Source organism: Helianthus annuus, chromosome 2 (genome assembly GCF_002127325.2).
Source record: "Helianthus annuus cultivar XRQ/B chromosome 2, HanXRQr2.0-SUNRISE, whole genome shotgun sequence".
NCBI lineage: Eukaryota > Viridiplantae > Streptophyta > Magnoliopsida > Asterales > Asteraceae > Helianthus > Helianthus annuus.
In genome coordinates, this window is record NC_035434.2 from 162,589,668 (window position 1) to 162,607,822 (window position 18,155).

Below are 18,155 nucleotides of genomic sequence, written 5' to 3' on the forward strand. Positions count from 1 at the left end.
TGTCAACAAACATTGTAAGGCTCTACAACTCCAATCGACACCTTTCCGGACAGAAAGAGTGTGACAATCTTTCATGCTCAATGGACGAGTGTTTTAAAATCAATAGACATTAAACCCCAGCCTGTGCCCCCATCACAGAGTGAAAATTAAATAAAACATTTGCAAATAATTACATTTACTTGGGTGGGTTACTGTTTCTACACGACCACAATGATCGACTACCCTTCTCCTACTTCGAATACATGGCATCAATTAATGATTGACGCCAAAGCAAAGTCAAAATGCTAGAAATGCGTTGGTTGTGATTTAAGTGTTTACTTTCAAGTTTTAACTCTATATTTTAACTTCATCGATGATTGTTTGAAACCGATTTATACTCCCCTCTGGATAGAGGTGCACTGATCGTATTGAGCCGTCAAGTTGAACTGAACCAGTTTGGGTTTTGACCAGTTTGTGATGAAGCCGGTTCGGTGGAGGAACCGGGTTGGTTCTGAACTGGTTTTGGGGTGTTTGAAACACAAACCTATGGGACTGGTTTGGTTCGGTTCGGTTTCAGTTTGGTTAGGTTTCGGTTTGAAAACACAAACCTATGTATATATTTTATATTTGTTCTTTTATTAAATTAAAGCCACGATCAAAGAATAAGAGTATCATAAGAATAACAATGAACACACAAATGCCATGTATTTTTTCATTGCACACATAAAAGATATACAAGAAAAAGTAGCGACATTACTTATTATACAAGATATTAACTTTGATAGTGGGAATTAAGTAGATAAGATAGATAGGTTGTCTGCCTTGTACCTTCAAAGCACATGGAAGATGAAACATACACACCTTCATGACTTGTTCAAGTTTTCCAAACAATCGTGATGAACTGCAAACTCACACTCGGAACACCTAAGTATCATCTTGAACTGTAATTCCTCAGCACACACACTGCATTCACCATCACTCTCAATCCCTTGGGCAAATGTTAGAGGATGTGGGTGACCATCAGTCTTATGAATGCTCCCAAACTTCATATTTAAAAACAAATAGACACCTTTTCCATATCCGAAAAGTTTGTGAAATCTGGAATAGGTTTCTGTTTCACACTGAAGTATTAAAGGAGCACAATCAGAATGCACTGATTGACTACACTCATCACAATGATAGAAACAACTATGAGGATCCAATTCTTCCTCACAAATTTCACAAAAATATTCACTCTTGTGATTCTCAATTGGGAGATAACTGATGTGCATTGGATGTTTGTCATAAGGGTGCCTAACTGTCTTTGGCAATAACAAAGCACACCACGGATGAATATACACATCATAAAAGCTGCAACCAAAACTCAACTTATATCCTGTACCCCGTATATTATCAAAATGTATGCTTAAGCGACACATAAGACACCGCCTTCCACTGGGCAGATCCTCCTTAACTATTGAAAGAAGATGATTTGGGTGAGATTCATGTGTGATTCTTTCCGGCATAAACCCACATGTAACATCAACGTAAAATCCACATGCAACACAACCATAAGCAAAGCCATTGCAAGGTAAGCGGCAAACTCCACAATGAAATATGTTAAACATATTGGGGATATTTGTCATTAGAACGAGGGGATGTTGTGGGTGACCTGGGTGGTTGTCTGCTTTTGTTGGCAGCCGAGTACACCATTCATGAAGAGCAAAGTTGCAGCTCTTATCTTCATTGGCTGCGCACTTGTAGAACGGCATCTCCATGATTGGTCTCACACATCCGCTGCATAATAATTCTATCTTTTTCATTGGGTTATGACACATGATCATATCATTGATCTTTGAGGAGGTTGACCCGATGCTTCCTGTGTCAACTAAAATTAACTCATGTTGACGATTCATATGTGGTAGGCTTACCTCATGATTACCATAATCGGCAAGTCCAAGTTCTTTTGAAAATAAATGTTTGGGTATGCTACAGGTTTCATCAGGAAATGGTAAATGGAGAAGATTAGGATAGTCAGCATCTTTATAGTTTTTGACGGTTGGACCTCCACCTAAAAGATTGGAAATAAAATAACCTAGTAATTATTATTTATCAAATAGAAAATAAGAGTGGCATAAATAAGAATAAGAAGTTAATAACTAATCAAATGGAATGAATCTTATATCAAAAGAAATAGTAGTAATTACCAATAGACAAGATGGACATGAATGACTCTCTTCTTGATGTTGCACAATCTAGATGTGCATAGTATATACATTTCTCGCATTTGTATATCCAAAGATTGCCCATGTAATCAAAATTACCATCACATACTCTGCATCTAGGATAATATTTAGCTCTTTGCTCTTCTGGTGGGAAAGAATAAGAAAGGGTGAGTGGATGGGTATGGCTGAAAATGGCGTTTGTAGTATTTTGGATTAACAAACGTTTTGGCAGGAAAGCACAATCATTGTGTATGGCGAAGTTAGTACATGCGGTACAGTGAAAGAAGACCCCTTTATGTTCCTTGCCACAAGCGGCACACTCACATAAAATGGGTTTGGAGCTGAGAGAGACTAGTGGGTGGGGGTGACTAGGGTGGTAGATTCTCCTTTTGTCTACTTCCATAAAACAATTTACATCCTTTGCAAACCAACAATTATAGCAGATATAGAGTGCACCTCCCACAGCATGGAGGGTTAAAGGATGTTGGTGTGATGGGTGGTTTAATGTTTTTGGGAGCTCTGCACAGAATTTATGAAGAGTGAAATCACATGAATCATGTATACATTTATAGTAGTACCTGTAATACTCGTTGATATCTTCGCCGCACCGCTTACAAGTACATGAAAACTCATCTTGTGGAACCAAAACCTCCTCCTTCTCCTCTTCATCATCAGATTCGTCGTCTACATCTTCAACATTCACTTGCAAATCAACGAGCTTCAGTGGATGCTCGTGCTCAATTACCTTCATCATAGTTTTATATATATATATATATATATATATATATATATATATATATATATATATATATATATATATATATATATATATATATTAATGTGATTAAGATACAATGCTACATGTACTCCTATGTTACTTATATCAAGAAAAAGGAAAAAGCATGTATGTGATATTATTCTTGAAAATCCCTGAAATCGAGTGGATCTACTTTTGTTATTTGTACATTTGCTTATTCTTTTTTGAAGCATCGAGTGGATCTACTTATTATTTGTACATTCCCTTATTCTTTTTTGAAACATAATACAAGTTAAATAGTAATTGTGCAACCAATCTTTTCCATTTGCTAATTTTCTTTAAAATTTAATAGCCTCTTCGTCCTACTTTAGTGTCCAACGTGTCTTAACTAAAGTTACTTGCAACTAGGGGAAAGAATGTTATGAGCATAAATTGAAATTTGAAACATAAATTAAGTTAAACTAAAGCTTTTGTTTAACTAAAGCATAAACTCATAACGAAAGCATAAACTCATAGCTGGATGATAAGTTTCTTTTAATTAATCTAGTAGTAAAGTGAAGCATAATTTATTGCTAGTGTTATCCTTGAAGCAAAGATAGATTCAAAGTTACCATTATTATATTATAACATAAATTACAATTATCGTAAAACTAAAGGATGAACTAACGCATGAACTGAAACTGTGAAATCCATTAAAATAGAGTTAAGAAACAGGATTTACCTAATATCAGAAATTGAAACCGAAGTTGAAATCTTAGTTGTGATATGTGAAAAGATGTAGAATGAAAATTGAAGTAGCACAACTGGAACTCTCAAGCCTGTGTTATCAAAATTATGCTTCCTCAAATACCTTTTTGATGATGGTAAATTAAATGACCAAAAATGGCAATTAATCTTCACATGAATTAAGTCTCAAGTATCGTAAATTGTATTGATTGTTATCAATTACGGTTTACAGGGAGGTGATACCGCCACTTGCTGACAACAGAAAGTCTCACAGCGATTTACATGAAGCGCACCAACCTGCGTTTCATGCCATTTTTTTTTTTGCCAAATGTTTGTGCTTCACTTGCGCCTCATGTAAAACACTCGCTTTATGTCAACCGATTTTAGCTCTTTGTGCTTGAGGTTGAGTTGCGTGGTTTATTAAACCAAGGTTAAATCCAGTTTGACAGTCACTTTACGGTTTTGTATGTTATCCCGATTGATAATAAAGTCTCAGTTTATGATTCTTTTTCTATCTACTATATATGTAAATATGTAACTTTTTAAATGCAAACTGGTAATAGTTTGCTTTGGCTTAATGTATGTTATAAATTACTTGACCGGCCTTATGGTCTATTGACAAGTATATATAAGTGAAAACAGAGGATGGGGAACCCTTACTAATGTTGGATGAATCCTTACTAAATCTTACAATGGAGTCGAGTATTTGGTAGACATGTAATATATATATTTTTTCATGTGCAGGTTTCTGATCTTTCTGTAGAGGATTACATCATTGCCACTGCTTCAAAACACCCAATCTACATGCCTCACACAGCCGGTAGGTACCAAGCTAAGAGATTCAGGAAAGCCCAATGCCCAATAGTCGAACGTTTGACCAACTCTCTTATGATGCACGGGACGGTAAAAAGTTGATGGCTGTTCGCATAGTTAAGCATGCTATGGAGATCATTCATCTTTTAACCGATGCCAACCCCATCCAAATCACTGTTGATGTTGTCATTAACATAACCATGCGGAAGCTTCAAGTGTCGTTTTATCTTATCTCTTAAAGACATCAACACCTAATCATGAAAATAAACTTCAATAACGGGTCAAAGCAGGCCGGGTTAGGTGTTGTTGACCCACAAACACTTTCTTTGTCCATTTCTAAAAGTAAAAAATAGCAATAATGCAACAATCATGATTAAAAACTATGAAAGTATCAACACTTGTTATTTTTCAATGACTAAAAAGGATTACATATATATACAAGGTTGTAGCAATAGACTAGGAACTAATGAGCTAAAATTAGGCTTTAGGGTATGGGGGACGTCCCCCACCCCGTCGAGGTCCGGTGACGGCGGCACACCGTGCCGCTCCCCTCCCGTCCCGTCCTATCCGTCGATCTCTAGACGTTGGCGACGAAGCGAATATTGTGGGCCCCCCCTCCAAAAATAAATATTCATAGACTTTCCAATGAATAATAATGAAAAAAAAAAGAAACTGAAGAGTATTCACCGGAATTTTTTTCCGATGTAGTTACAGCGACAATAAAGATACAAGAAGAAGATGACTATTTAAGTTTGGGTCCTAATATTAACACATGGCAAAAACTTATTTACACATGCTGTATACGGGCCGTATACAGTTATACGGCCCGTATATAATAAAATAAAACTAACAAAGTCTGTACCTTCAGACTTTGTCAGTTTTTTTCATTCAGTTATACGGCCCGTATACACCATGTGTAAAGAATTTGGCTGGTCGTATACAATGGATACGAACAATGTATATGGGCCGTATAACTGTATACGGCCCGTATGAAAAGAAAATTAGATTTTACCCAAAGTATTTAATGGATTTAAGGTGTCAATCACACGAGACATTTTACAGTCGTTAGGTGGTCAAATCTTTCTAAAAGTAGAAAAAAATAAAACTTTAACAAGTAACAAAGATTGAAAAACAAAAAAACGTGTCGTTTGACTGTAATAAAAAGGAAGGGTGAGGCATTTGATGAGAGTTGTAAGGAGAAGCGTTTTAATCACTTGTTTTCAACGGGGATGTAATGCAATGATTCTGCTAGTGGTCGGGCTTCCGATGCTTACACAGGGTGATAAACAACGCTGATATGAACCCAAACCAACTGCTTTGTCTTGAGTCGTCGGGAAAACTTTTCCTCAGGGGAGGGTGAGTAGTATTAGTCTGAGTCCATTGTGGTTCGTGAATGTTTCGAATCATCATAGAAGACGTGTCGGGTTCTGCTAGAAGAGTATAAGGATTTTGTTGGTTTGTTTCCAAGCAGGGTTTAGAATGTTTGAAGTATTCTTGGTTCAATACCAACTCTTCTTCTGAAAGACAAGAATACAACGTTCATGTATCACAAGGAATGACCGATCTAAGGCAGGGAACCTGATTTAGATACAAAATTCATCACCGGTTTCTACAGCACAAGCACATACACTGTTTGTTGGAAGAACCCTACACGTCTTCTGCTAGTTACTCTTTTCTTCGATTTCAACAAATCTTTCAAGGTCTTAAGTGATGGACAATTGGTTAAAAGATGTAGAAGAGTTTGTGTAGAGATCTTTACGTACAAATTTGCATCATCCTTACGGTTACAAATGAAGTATTAAAAGATGTTAGTTTCTTGACAATATGGTTTCTTGACAATATGGTTTCTCGACAAATGAAGTATTATCTGTCATTGCTGCCTCTTCGGTTGGTAAAAGACATAGGATGGTTTCTAATACAGGATCTTTTAGAAAAGCGTTGTGATTCAAGGGTTTATGAGTAAAAGATGTTAGTTTCTTGACAATATGGTTTCTCGACAAATGAAGTATTATCTATCCTTGCTGCCTCTTCGGTTGGTAAAAGACATAGGATGGTTTCTAATACAGGCTCTTTGTCAGTTGTGGTTGATTTATAGCAGGAGGTTATGAAACGAATATATGTTTATGCGAATTCACAACATCCTTGCTTTATTCTCTTTAATCTATTAGAACGATCCTTGTTTTGTCACGTACATGCGTTTAATTCCCAACATCATCTGTTGACCATTGTTCTTGAAGATGGAGATGAAGATGAAGAAACGAGGGTTTATTCTCATTAATCTATTAGAACGATCCTTGACTTGAATTTGTGGATTTCGGTTGGATCAGAAAAACTTAACAAGAGAATCAACTAAAAAAATACAATTGATTACTCGGTCGAATAACCGGTCCGTTAAAGTTGAGCTTCCTGATGCAACTTTCACAGTGGTACCAATGTCCTACTACTACAATCCTTCCAACGCCTGATTCCGATACAACCCCCGATGTTGATGAGTGAAAGAGTTAACATTCTGATTCAGATTCAGGAAGCAGATGTTTATGAGTGAAAGAGTTAACATTCTGATTCAGATTCAGGAAGCAGATGTTTATTAGTGTTTTGAGAAACTAACAAGGTAAACCTGAATTTTCAAAATTTTAGATAACTCGCCATTCTCTTGCATCTGTATACGTTGATTGTGGATTTAAGTTGCAAGAATTGTGTCTGTCGCATGGACTCAGACTCATACTACTAGCAGAAGAACCTGACACGTCTTCTGTGATGATTCGAAACATTCACGTACCACAATGGACTCAGACTCATACTACTAGCAGAAGAACCCGACACGTCTTCTGTGATGATTTGAAACATTCCAAATCACTAGCAGAAGAACCCGACACGTCTTCTGTGATGATTCGAAACATTCCGAATCAATGCCGTTTTTTCTCCTCCGGTTACCAGGCCTATCATCTCCGTCTACGTTTGGTTTCAGCTACTACTGGAGTGAAATATTTGTTGGAATTTGTGGATCAACTAAAATAACTGAATACAACCGGTCAAATCACACACTATATAAAGTTTAAAGTTATCGTGTGTTGTAGCTTGTAATAGATTAACTAGACCCCTCAAGTTGTCATTCATAACAACTAAGCGTCTGGAGAAGAGTATGTTGATATAGGAGAGTTGATGCAATTTTACAAGCATTTTATCGTGTGTTGTAATTTTAATGAAACAATGAAGATTGAATATGTTGTCACAGTTGTCAAGACTGTTTGTCGGGTTTCCAACGTTCTACAGCATAAGTTCATCACCGGTTTCTACAGCACAAGTTCATCACTGGTTTCTACAACACAAGTTCATCACCGGTTTCTACAACACAAGTTCATCACTGGTTTCTACAACACAAGTTCATCACCGGTTTCTACAGCACAAGTTCATCACCGATTTCTACAGCACAAGCACATACACAATTTGTTGGAAGAACCCGACACGTCTTCTGCTAGTTACTCTTTTCTTCGATTTCAACAAATCTTTGAAGGTCTTTAGTGATGGACGATTTCAACAATACGTTCACGAACCACAATGGACTCAGACTCATACTACTAGCAGAAGAACATGACACGTCCGGTGATTGTTGATACCAAAACACCAAAATCCGTACCGGTGATTGTTTATCCAAAACACCAAAATCCGTACCGGTGATTGTTTATCCAAACCATTCACCTCTTTCAACCTACCAAAACACCAAAATCCGTACCGGTGATTATTTATCCATACTATTCTTCATAGCCATATTCCCACTCACAAGTTGTTGATACTGAGCTTCCTGATACATATCATTCGTAAGAAACTTTTCGTGCACTGAACCTTCAGTTGTGTACTCTTCAATCTTCTTGAGTATTTTTCTAACTTTATGCTTGCATCCACCACAGTGAATATTAACTTTGAGGGAAAGAGTTTGGAAACCGGACGGTAAAAACGAAGTAACTGTTGGAATTTGTGGATTTCGGTTGGTTCAGAAACTTTTTTAACAAGAGAAGCAACTAAAAAAATACAATTGATTTCTCTTCATGTTACGGAGAATGTTCTAGAAATTGAAGGAAAAGGAAAAGATTTGTTGAAATCAAATTCAACAGAGATAACTTACCATTTTTTACCATATGTATATGGGCTGTATACGGTTTATACGGCCGTATACTCTCGGTAAATTTTTTTCTACCGATCGTATACAACGTATACGAACGATGTATACGGGTCGTATATTGTTATACGGCCCGTATACTATGGGTAAAAAATGGTAAAAATTGGTTTATTCTCTTTAATCTATTAGAACGATCCTTGTTTTGAGAACCTGATTCTGATTTAAACAATGGAATTTGTGGATCAACAGAAATAACTGAAAATAACTCGCCATTCTCTTGCACCTGTGTCCGTCACATGATAGAAGACGTGTCGGGTTCTGCTAGAAGAGTATTCTAAAAGACAAGAATACAACGTTCATGTATCACAAGGAATGACCGATCTAAGGCAGAGAACCTGATTTAGATACACAAATTCATCACCGGTTTCTACAGCACAAGCACATACGCAATGAAGTATTAAAAGATGTTAGTTTCTTGACAGTATGGTTTCTCGACAAATGAAGTATTATCTGACATCATCTGTTCATCATTGTGTGAGATTAGCCAAACGAGGATGAAAGATACTCAAACCATCTGATCCCGTTGTTGCAAACTCCTTTAATGTGAGATTCTTCAAGTTTGCACATTTTGAGAAAATACCAATGTGTTTGTCAGCTTCGTCAACACACAAAGTGACAGAATGAAGCAATGAAGATTGAATATGCACTAGGGTTTTTTCTCTTCCGGTTACCAGGGCTATCATTTCCGTCTACGTTTGGTTTCCTCAACGAAGAACCATCAGCCATTATTTCCCTTTTTCCTTTGGTTTCTGGTTGAATTTGAGGGTGAGGGTTTTGCATTGATTCCTGCGCTCAAATCATCTGCTTCCTGAATCTGAATCTGAAAGTTAACTAGACCCCTCAAGTTGTCATTCGTAACAACTAAGCGTCTGGAGAAGAGTATGTTGATATAGGAGAGTTGAACCCGACACGTCTTCTGTGATGATTCGAAACATTCCGAATAACTAGCAGAACCTGATCCACTTACATTCGAATAACACTGAGAATCTACAACGCTTATGGCCAGATTCTTTCCTTCAATCTTGGCAAAATCAATGTCTGCTTGTTTTATTATCACGAAAGTACTGAACAACCGAGATAGGCACAATAACAACAACAGCTTTCCATGATTTGGAGACTGATCGGAATTGAATCAGTGATTACTGGAAGCCGTTTGATTATTTCCTCATGGATCTCGAAAGGCACGTTGTCTGACATCTTGATTTTGATTACCAACTCACCATATCAATTTCTAGGTAGTTAACAACGCTAATTAGAAAAAAACGTGATTCATATACACAACGGTCTCTTTGCTTCGTCCACTAGAACTATTTGTGTATGCATTCTTTTGGTAGTTAACAACGCTAATTAGAAAAAAAATCTGTAAAATTAATCATATCGATTGCTATAACAGGATGGATGTGACACACACAGATAGATAAGCTGTCACAGTTGTCAAGACTGTTTGTCGGGTTTCCAATGCTCACACAGGGTGATAAACAACGCTGATACGAACACATGTGTTTCGAAATAGGCTTTGTTCTTGGATTAATGAAGTTACACGTAACATCTACTTATATTAAGATTTAAACAATGCCCGCCTCAACTGAGATAACAGACATCCATCAAGCTCAAAAAGAAAACTTGTGTTTCCCATAGTCACAAAAGATTGCAGTTTGTATTTCGAATAGCCACCGTTTCCGTAGTAAAAAACGGTTGCGGTTTGTATTTCGCATAGCCACTGTTTCCGTAGTAAAAAACAGTTGGGTTTGCACATTCAATCTTCAATACTTCATTAAAATACCGCTAGTAGAAGAACCCGGCACGTCTTCATGTTACGGAGAATGTTCTAGAAATTGAAGGTAGCAATCACCTCCAATCATTTCATGGTCAAATCACACACTATAAAGTTTAAAGTTATCGTGTGTTGTAGTTTGGAAAGATGACCGAATAGAGATCTGAATAACAAACTGTGGAGAACTTGTTTGTGTCGGGATCTTCTGCTAGTTACTTGATAAACGGACTGATCGGTAATGTTACTCTACTTGTGCTCCGATTTAAGCGGCGTGTTCCGATCAACGTTGTTTAAAGGTGATGAAGAGTTTAGAAACCCTAGAATGATGGTGCTTTACGGAAAAAACGTGATAATTGAAAAACATCAATCTATACGGCCCGTATATAGTTATACGGCCCGTATACATTTGGTAAACATCAAAAACCTCAGAAAAAAATCCATTGAGCCGTATACTTTTTATAAATCGTATACACTTGTATACGGCTCGTATAACTATATACGGGCCATATATAATAAAGTCAAAAAAGACATTCTCTGCGCATTTTCCTATTCAAAAACATTCTATACGGGCCGTATATTTTGTATACGGCCCGTATACACTAGGGATGTGAAAATAAGATCTAGGGGGTGTGGGAATTAAGGGGGCCTTAAGTTTTAGCTTAGATATAGATGTAGGTAGGGTCTATTAACACTGTACACTTTTAACTTTTCTGTAATTTCAATATTTATTTTATTTCACTTGACACTTATTTGTACCATTGTTTGTTGCATTTATAAGTTTAGAATTATAACTTTAGATTTTTTTTTTGTTTTTTTTATAGGTAATAATCAAATGGGTGACGGGTTTTGGACCAAGGTTTTGGCGAAGTTACTCGAGCTTGTGGACCAAGGCCCGTATCGAGATATCGACTCGGTGTCATCAAAGTGGCGGAAAATGAACGGGTTCGTCAATAAGTTTTGTGATGAGTATAATAAAATATATACAAGTGGGCCTCGTAGCGGCATGAGCGACGAAGATGTGCTTAAACAAGCGTTGGAGAAGTATAAGGCGAACAATGGTGAAAAAACTACAAACCGACATCATGAAGAAGCATCAAATTATTTAAATCTATGTTTTTTTTATTAAGTCTATGTTTTTTTATTAAGTTTATGTTTTTTTTTTATTTTATGTAATGTGGTTTTAATATTAATGAAAATATTTTGTTACTTTATTTGTTAAATGTTAAAAAAAAGTAGAAGATTAAAAAAATAAAAAAAACATAAAAGTGGTTGGGAGGACTATGACTAGGACCATCCTCCATCCCCTATAGTTTAGTGGGATGGACCATCCTTGGGAAGACTATGACGTGGCGCCTACGTGGCGGATCATCCTCCCTTGGAGGACCATCACCATACCCTCTAGCCTTAGGGAACTAAACAAGCTAGGATCTTGACCAATTAATTGGTAAGTTACAATAATAGAATTAAAGCTAGGATCTTGACCAATTAATTGTTAAGTTACAACAATAGAATTAATTTGAATTTGAAACTTCTTTGGTAGGAGATTCGGTTTTGACCGAATGTGTTCTAATATGCCCCCGCAAGATGGACGATCGTGAGAGGAGACCAATCTTGGAGGTGAGAAGTTGAAACCGTTGTCGTAGTAGAGGTTTGGTTAAAGCATCCGCAAGTTGATCGTCTCCGGAGATGTGAGTGACGCGGATAGTACCTTCTTGAACCTTTTCACGAACGAAATGAAAATCTAAGGCAAGGTGCTTTATACGTGAGAGTGAGAGGAAAACCGGATTTGCTGAATAGTGTGTTGCACTTAGATTGTCACAATAAATGGTAGGAGTAACGATTGATTTGAAGCTGAGTTCGACCATCAAAGAGATTAGCCATTGCACTTCGGTTGTCGTGGAAGCTACAGCTCGAAATTTAGCTTCGGTTGAAGAACGGGCCAGTGTCGGTTGGCGTTTAGAACTCCATGAGATTGGGTTTTGACCAAGGTAAACAATATAGCCAGTTGTGCTTCGGTAAGATGGTCGATCGCCGGCCCAATCTGCATCAGTGAAGGCGTGGAGCTGTAGAGGTGAGTGACGTCTGAAAAATATTCCATGATTTAGAGTGCCATGTAAATACCGGAACAATCTCTTCAAAGCTTCCCAATGTGTAGTAGTTGGCTTATGCATGAACTGTGAAAGCTTATCAACTGTAAAGGAGATATCAGGACGGGTTAAAGATAAATATTGTAATGCTCCAACAAAGGCACGGTATTCGGTCGGGGATGGTAAGGGGTCACCATCCAATACGGTGATAGTAGGGGAACTAGACATCGGTGTGGGCGACTGATGTGCACAAAATGCAACATATAAATTACATCAATTGTGGCTTAAAACTAACCCTTTTTAGTACTAATGTTGGAAAAAGTGCGTTTTTGTCTTCCTTTTGTATTTTCAGGATTAAACGAGCTCAAATAAACAAAAGAAGCAAAAAGACAGCTAAATCTAACATAAATACAAGAAAAGGAACAAAAGTGGCATGCCCGACCCCCCGACAGCATCTTCCCAAGCAAAACAAAGAAGGCAGAAGACTGAACACGCCCCGTGCTCAGTGAGCACGGGGCCGTGCCCAAGTAGCAGCAGAAAAGACAAACTTATAGAAGCTTCTATTGCTCACCACGGGGCCGTGCCCAGCGGACGCGGGGGCGTGGTCAACTTCTTGCAGGCGCATTTATTGTAATTGCGAATTACAATTAATGAAGAGAGAGAGTTAGATGGACACGGGGCCGTGCCCAGCGGACACGGGGCCGTGCCCGAGCTTCTGTTCAGCCTATAAATAGGAGTGTTTGGAGCTCTTGCAACTCAAACCTTGGCACACCACCTCTGTCACACTTCACACACCACCCACCACCATCACAACACCATCATCCACCACCATCATCCATTATCCATCATAGAGTGTGTGAGTCGTCTCGGGGTCCAAGATTGATCGTAATTGTTCTTGACAATCAAAGGCCATGTTTGCCTAAGTCTCTTACATCACTTGGTGAAGACAAGTGTTTAGTGTAATACTTTTTATTTTTAATTTTTTGCACTTTTTAATTGGTTTTGTATTAATGACTTTAATTACTAGTTTCTTATGTTGAAGGTGATTCTTCCTTATCGTTTGTCCGTGGTGACTTGGCATTATTTTACTGTCTATATAAAATAAAAGATTTTCACCATTCATATCTCCACGGTCTATATGGAGGTATGTTGGCTACCTGGTCGAGGGTTAAGGGAACGGTTTGGTAAGAGTCTTGCCATTGTTCAGTGTATAGATCCTGCAAAGGACCTGGGTCAAATTTAGTAGGACCTCCTTCAATACCCAAAGGTATTGGATGGCGGGGGTCCAAACTCTTTGATCCCCTCATAAGTTAAACTACAATTAAAACTTTAACCCAGCTACTTAGGACTGTATCCCTGCTGACTCAGACTACTTAGCTGAGGGTAACGTCGCCTTCAAAAGAGGGGTCTACCACATTATGCATTAATAACTTAATTAGTTATCTTTCAATAATCCGACCCTTTAGGATTGTACCCTTGCTGACTCAAACTACTGGGTTGAGGGTAACGTCGCCTTCAAAAGAGGGACCTACTACAATAACTAAGATAATCTCTTAAACTAGTGCAAAAGTGCAAAAATAATCAAAGGTTACACTACACACGAGTCGGATCCAAGTGATTCATCTTGTCTATCTGTTTTTATTTTTATTTTATTTTTCTGCATTTTAGTTAGTTTTTCTTTTTTTCTTAGTTTAAAAACCTTTTTCTAACATTTTGATTTGATTAGACGTTGAGGATAAACCGGTACTAAAAGCTCTTGTGTCCATGGACGACCTCGGTATCTTACCAACACTATACTACGTCCACGATGAGGGCACTTGCCCATATGTGTGTTTAGTGTTAGTAAATATCGTGTTTTATAAATTTAAAACTTGGCTAAAAAGTGTAAAAAGGCTTAAAATATACACCTAAAATATAACACACTTCACGCACATCAAGTTTTTGGCGCCGTTGCTGGGGACACAAGTATTTTAAGAAACTTAGGAATCAACAGCCTAATCATTTTTTCTATTTTCTTTTTATTTTTTTGGGTAAATTACCCTTTTCATCCTTTATCTTTGTATCGGATTGCAACGGATACCCTTTAACTTCAATAATTACAGTCACCGTCCATTAGTTGTAAAACCCATTACACCCTACGTCCTTTGACCATAACTAAGTTAAAATTTTCAGTTAAGAAAGGCATGTGCCTTGCACATGAGGGTAGATTGGTAATTTTACTAGTATGTTTAAAATATATTTAAACAAATACATATAACCCACCCCCTCTCTCCAGAATCTGAAACCCTATCTCTCCTTCTTCCTTCTTCTCCACCCACCACCACCAACCCACCACACCACCACCCACCCTACACACATTACTGTCGCTGCAACTACACACTACCATTACCGACACCCCTATCCAATTTGCAATATGACTGTCGTATCTCCACCAACTTCTGACAACCGCCACTACCACCATCTCCACAGGCACCACCATAGCATGAAACCTCCACCGCCGCCAATTTATGTTATAGTGTTTTAGAAACCCACTAACTTCTCGAATCAGAATTTGAGACCCAAAACACTCCTGAAAAAAACCTCGATTACCCGACCTGAATATCGAAAAACACAGATCCAAAAACTCTATTAAAGTAGAGATGAAGAAGACGAATGATGTGCACAAAATGCAACATATAAATTACATCAATTGTGGCTTAAAACTAACCTTTTTTTAGTACTAATGTTGGAAAAAGTGTGCTTTTGTCTTCCTTTTTGTTTTTCAGGATTAAATGAGCTCAAAATAACAAAAGAAGCAAAAAGCCAGCAAAATCTAACATAAATACAAGAAAGGGAACAAAAGTGACATGCCCGACCCCCCGACAGCATCTTCCCAAGCAAAACAAAGAAGACAGAAGACTGAACACGCCCCATGCTCAGCGAGCACGGGGCCATGCCCAAGTGCCAGCAGAAAAGACAAACCCATAGAAGCTTCTGTTGCCCACCAGGGGGCCGTGCCCAGCGGACACGGGGGCGTGGTCAACTTCCTGCAGGCGCATTTATTGTAATTGCGAATTACAATTAATGAATAGAGAGAGTCAGATGGACACGGGGCCGTGCCCAGCGGACACGGGGCCGTGCCCGAGCTTCTTTTCAACCTATAAATAGGAGTGTTTGGAACTATTGCAACTCACCCCTTGGCACACTACCTCTCTCACACTTCACCCACCACCCACCACCATCATCCATTGTCCATCATAGAGTGTGTGAGTCGTCTCGGGATCCAAGATTGATCGTAAGAGTTCTTGACAATCAAAGGCCATGTTTGCCTAAGTCTCTTACATCACTTGGTGAAGACAAGTGTTTAGGGTAATACTTTTTATTTTTAATCTTTTGCACTTTTTAATTGGTTTTGTATTAATGACTTTAATTACTAGTTTCTTATGTTGACGTTGATTCTTCCTTATCGTTTGTCCATGGTGTCTTGGAATTATTTTACTGTCTATATAAAATAAAAGATTTTCACCATTCATATCTCCACGGTCTATATGGAGGTATGTTGGCTACCTGGTCGGGGGTTAAGGGAACGGTTTGGTAAGAGTCTTGCCATTGTTCAGTGTATAGATCCTGCAAAGGACCTGGGTCAAATTTAGTAGGACCTCCTTCAATACCCAAAGGTATTGGATGGCGGGGGTCCAAACTCTTTGATCCCCTCATAAGTTAAACTACTATTAAAACTTTAACCTAGCTACTTAGGACTGTATCCCTACTGACTCAGACTACTTAGCTGAGGGTAACGTCGCCTTCAAAAGAAGAGCCTACCACATTATGCATTAATAACTTAATTAATTATCTTTCAATAATCCAATCCTTTAGGATTGTATCCTTGCTGACTCAAACTACTGGGTTGAGGGTAACGTCGCCTTCAAAAGAGGGGCCTACTACAATAACTAAGATAATCTATTAAACAAGTGCAAAAGTGCGAAAATAATCAAAGGTTACACTACACACGAGTCAGATCCAAGTGATTCAACTTGTCTATCTGTTTTATTTTTATTTTATTTTTCAGCATTTCAGTTAGTTTTATTTTCTTAGTTTAAAATCTTTTTCTAACATTTTGATTTGATTAGATGTCGAGGATAAACCGGTACTAAAAGCTCTTGTGTCCTTGGACGACCTCGGTATCTTACCGACACTATACTACGTCCACGATGGGTGCACTTTCCCATATGTGTGTTTAGTGTTAGTAAATATCGTGTTTTATAAATTTAAAACTTGGCTAAAAAGTGTAAAAAGGGCTTAAACTATATACCTAAAATATAACACACTTCACGCATATCAAGTTTTTGGCGCCGTTGCCGGGGACACAAGGATTTTAAGAAAGCTTAAAATCGACGGCCTAATCTGTTTTTCAAAACGCGCGCACATTTTTCTGCATTTTAGTTTAGTTCGCATTTACAGTAGCCTGAACACGGGGCCGTGTTCACTGAACACGGGGCCGTGCTGCATATTTTTCATTAAACACCCATATACAGAGTCTGAACACTGGGTCGTGCTCACTAAACACGCCCTCGTGCTCACCGAAACCAGTAACTTTTATTAAAACGCCCAGATACAGACCCTGAACATGGGGCCGTGTCCAGCCTCTGTTTCCGTCTTTATTTTCTGTTTTCTGGTCCCGAGACTCAGTTGTGGTCTGTTGAGTGATTCTTATGGATCAATACTCAAGAGGCTACAACTACACCTATGAGGAGGATAATTATATGAGAGACTATTGCACTAATTGTGGAAACCCTCACTCGGTACAATATTGTAACTTATTTCAACCATCCGATTCATACAACTATTATGAGGAGCCCAGGTACGAGCCATCAACTTCATACACATCCTATGAAGACCAAAGGTATGAACCTTCTTCCTCATACTCATATTTTGATGAACCAAGGTATGAACCTTCATACTCATACTTTGAGGAGTTAAGATATGAACCACCACCTTAATATTCTTATTATGAGGAACCATGGCGTGAACAACCCACCTCATATGAGTACTATGAAGAACAAAATTACGACCCTTATCCATCATATACTTACGATGAAGAGCAATGGTGTGAACGATCTACTTCATATGAGTACTATGAGGAACCAAGGATCGAACAACCGGATTCAAGCTTTGAGGATCCCGATCCTTTCTCTATCACCGAGGTGACCGATAGGATATTAGAACACATTAAAACTATCGAATGGTGCCTAAAAGAATCTCGCGCAAGGGAAGAGGAGTCCCGCGCAAGAGAAGAATTAAATAAAGAAACGATAGTTGAAGAGTTAAAAATGGGAGAACAAATAAGTGAAAAACCGACACATGAGCTAAACAACGAAAAAGGTGAGGCCGATAACGTTAAAATTCAAGAAGAGTCTAATTTTGAAGAAATTAATCTCTTGTTACCTTCTTTCGAAAATCATTGTTTAGTATCAACTCATGCTAAGTTTGTAAAAGAGCTAAACACTAACACTAAAATTGAAGAAATGGTAAGTGTTAAGTTAACTAATGATCAAACTTCGCTAATAAAAGAAGACCCTTTTGAAATAAACATTACACCGGTTCCATGTTTTTTTTCAAAATTAATTTATTAGTAACGTCACCATTGATAAAGATCTTT

The 18,155-nt window shown here is 38.0% G+C and overlaps 1 protein-coding gene and 1 pseudogene across 1 annotated transcript; one reads left to right on the top strand and one right to left on the bottom strand.

Moving 5' to 3' along the window:
* Positions 1–703: 703 nt before the first annotated feature.
* Positions 704–2,937, bottom strand: LOC110926458. The gene is made up of 2 exons (XM_022170219.2): positions 2,166–2,937; positions 704–2,029 (listed from the first exon to the last, which is right to left on the bottom strand). The coding sequence occupies exons 1-2, from the start codon at positions 2,935–2,937 to the stop codon at positions 843–845; spliced, it is 1,959 nt and encodes a 652-aa protein (XP_022025911.2). The 3' UTR covers positions 704–842.
* A 107-nt stretch (positions 2,938–3,044) lies between these two features.
* LOC110899422 overlaps positions 3,045–18,155 on the top strand; it is a 59,227-nt pseudogene continuing 44,116 nt past the window's right edge.

What these genes read in the sequence shown, in the direction of transcription:
- LOC110926458 (XM_022170219.2), bottom strand. Translation starts at nt 2,937, where the DNA reads ATGATGAAGGTAATTGAGCACGAGCATCCACTGAAGCTCGTTGATTTG. An exon ending in CATGTCCATCTTGTCTATTG is followed by an intron (nt 2,030 to 2,165) that starts GTAATTACTACT and finishes CCAATCTTTTAG; the next exon opens with GTGGAGGTCCAACCGTCAAA.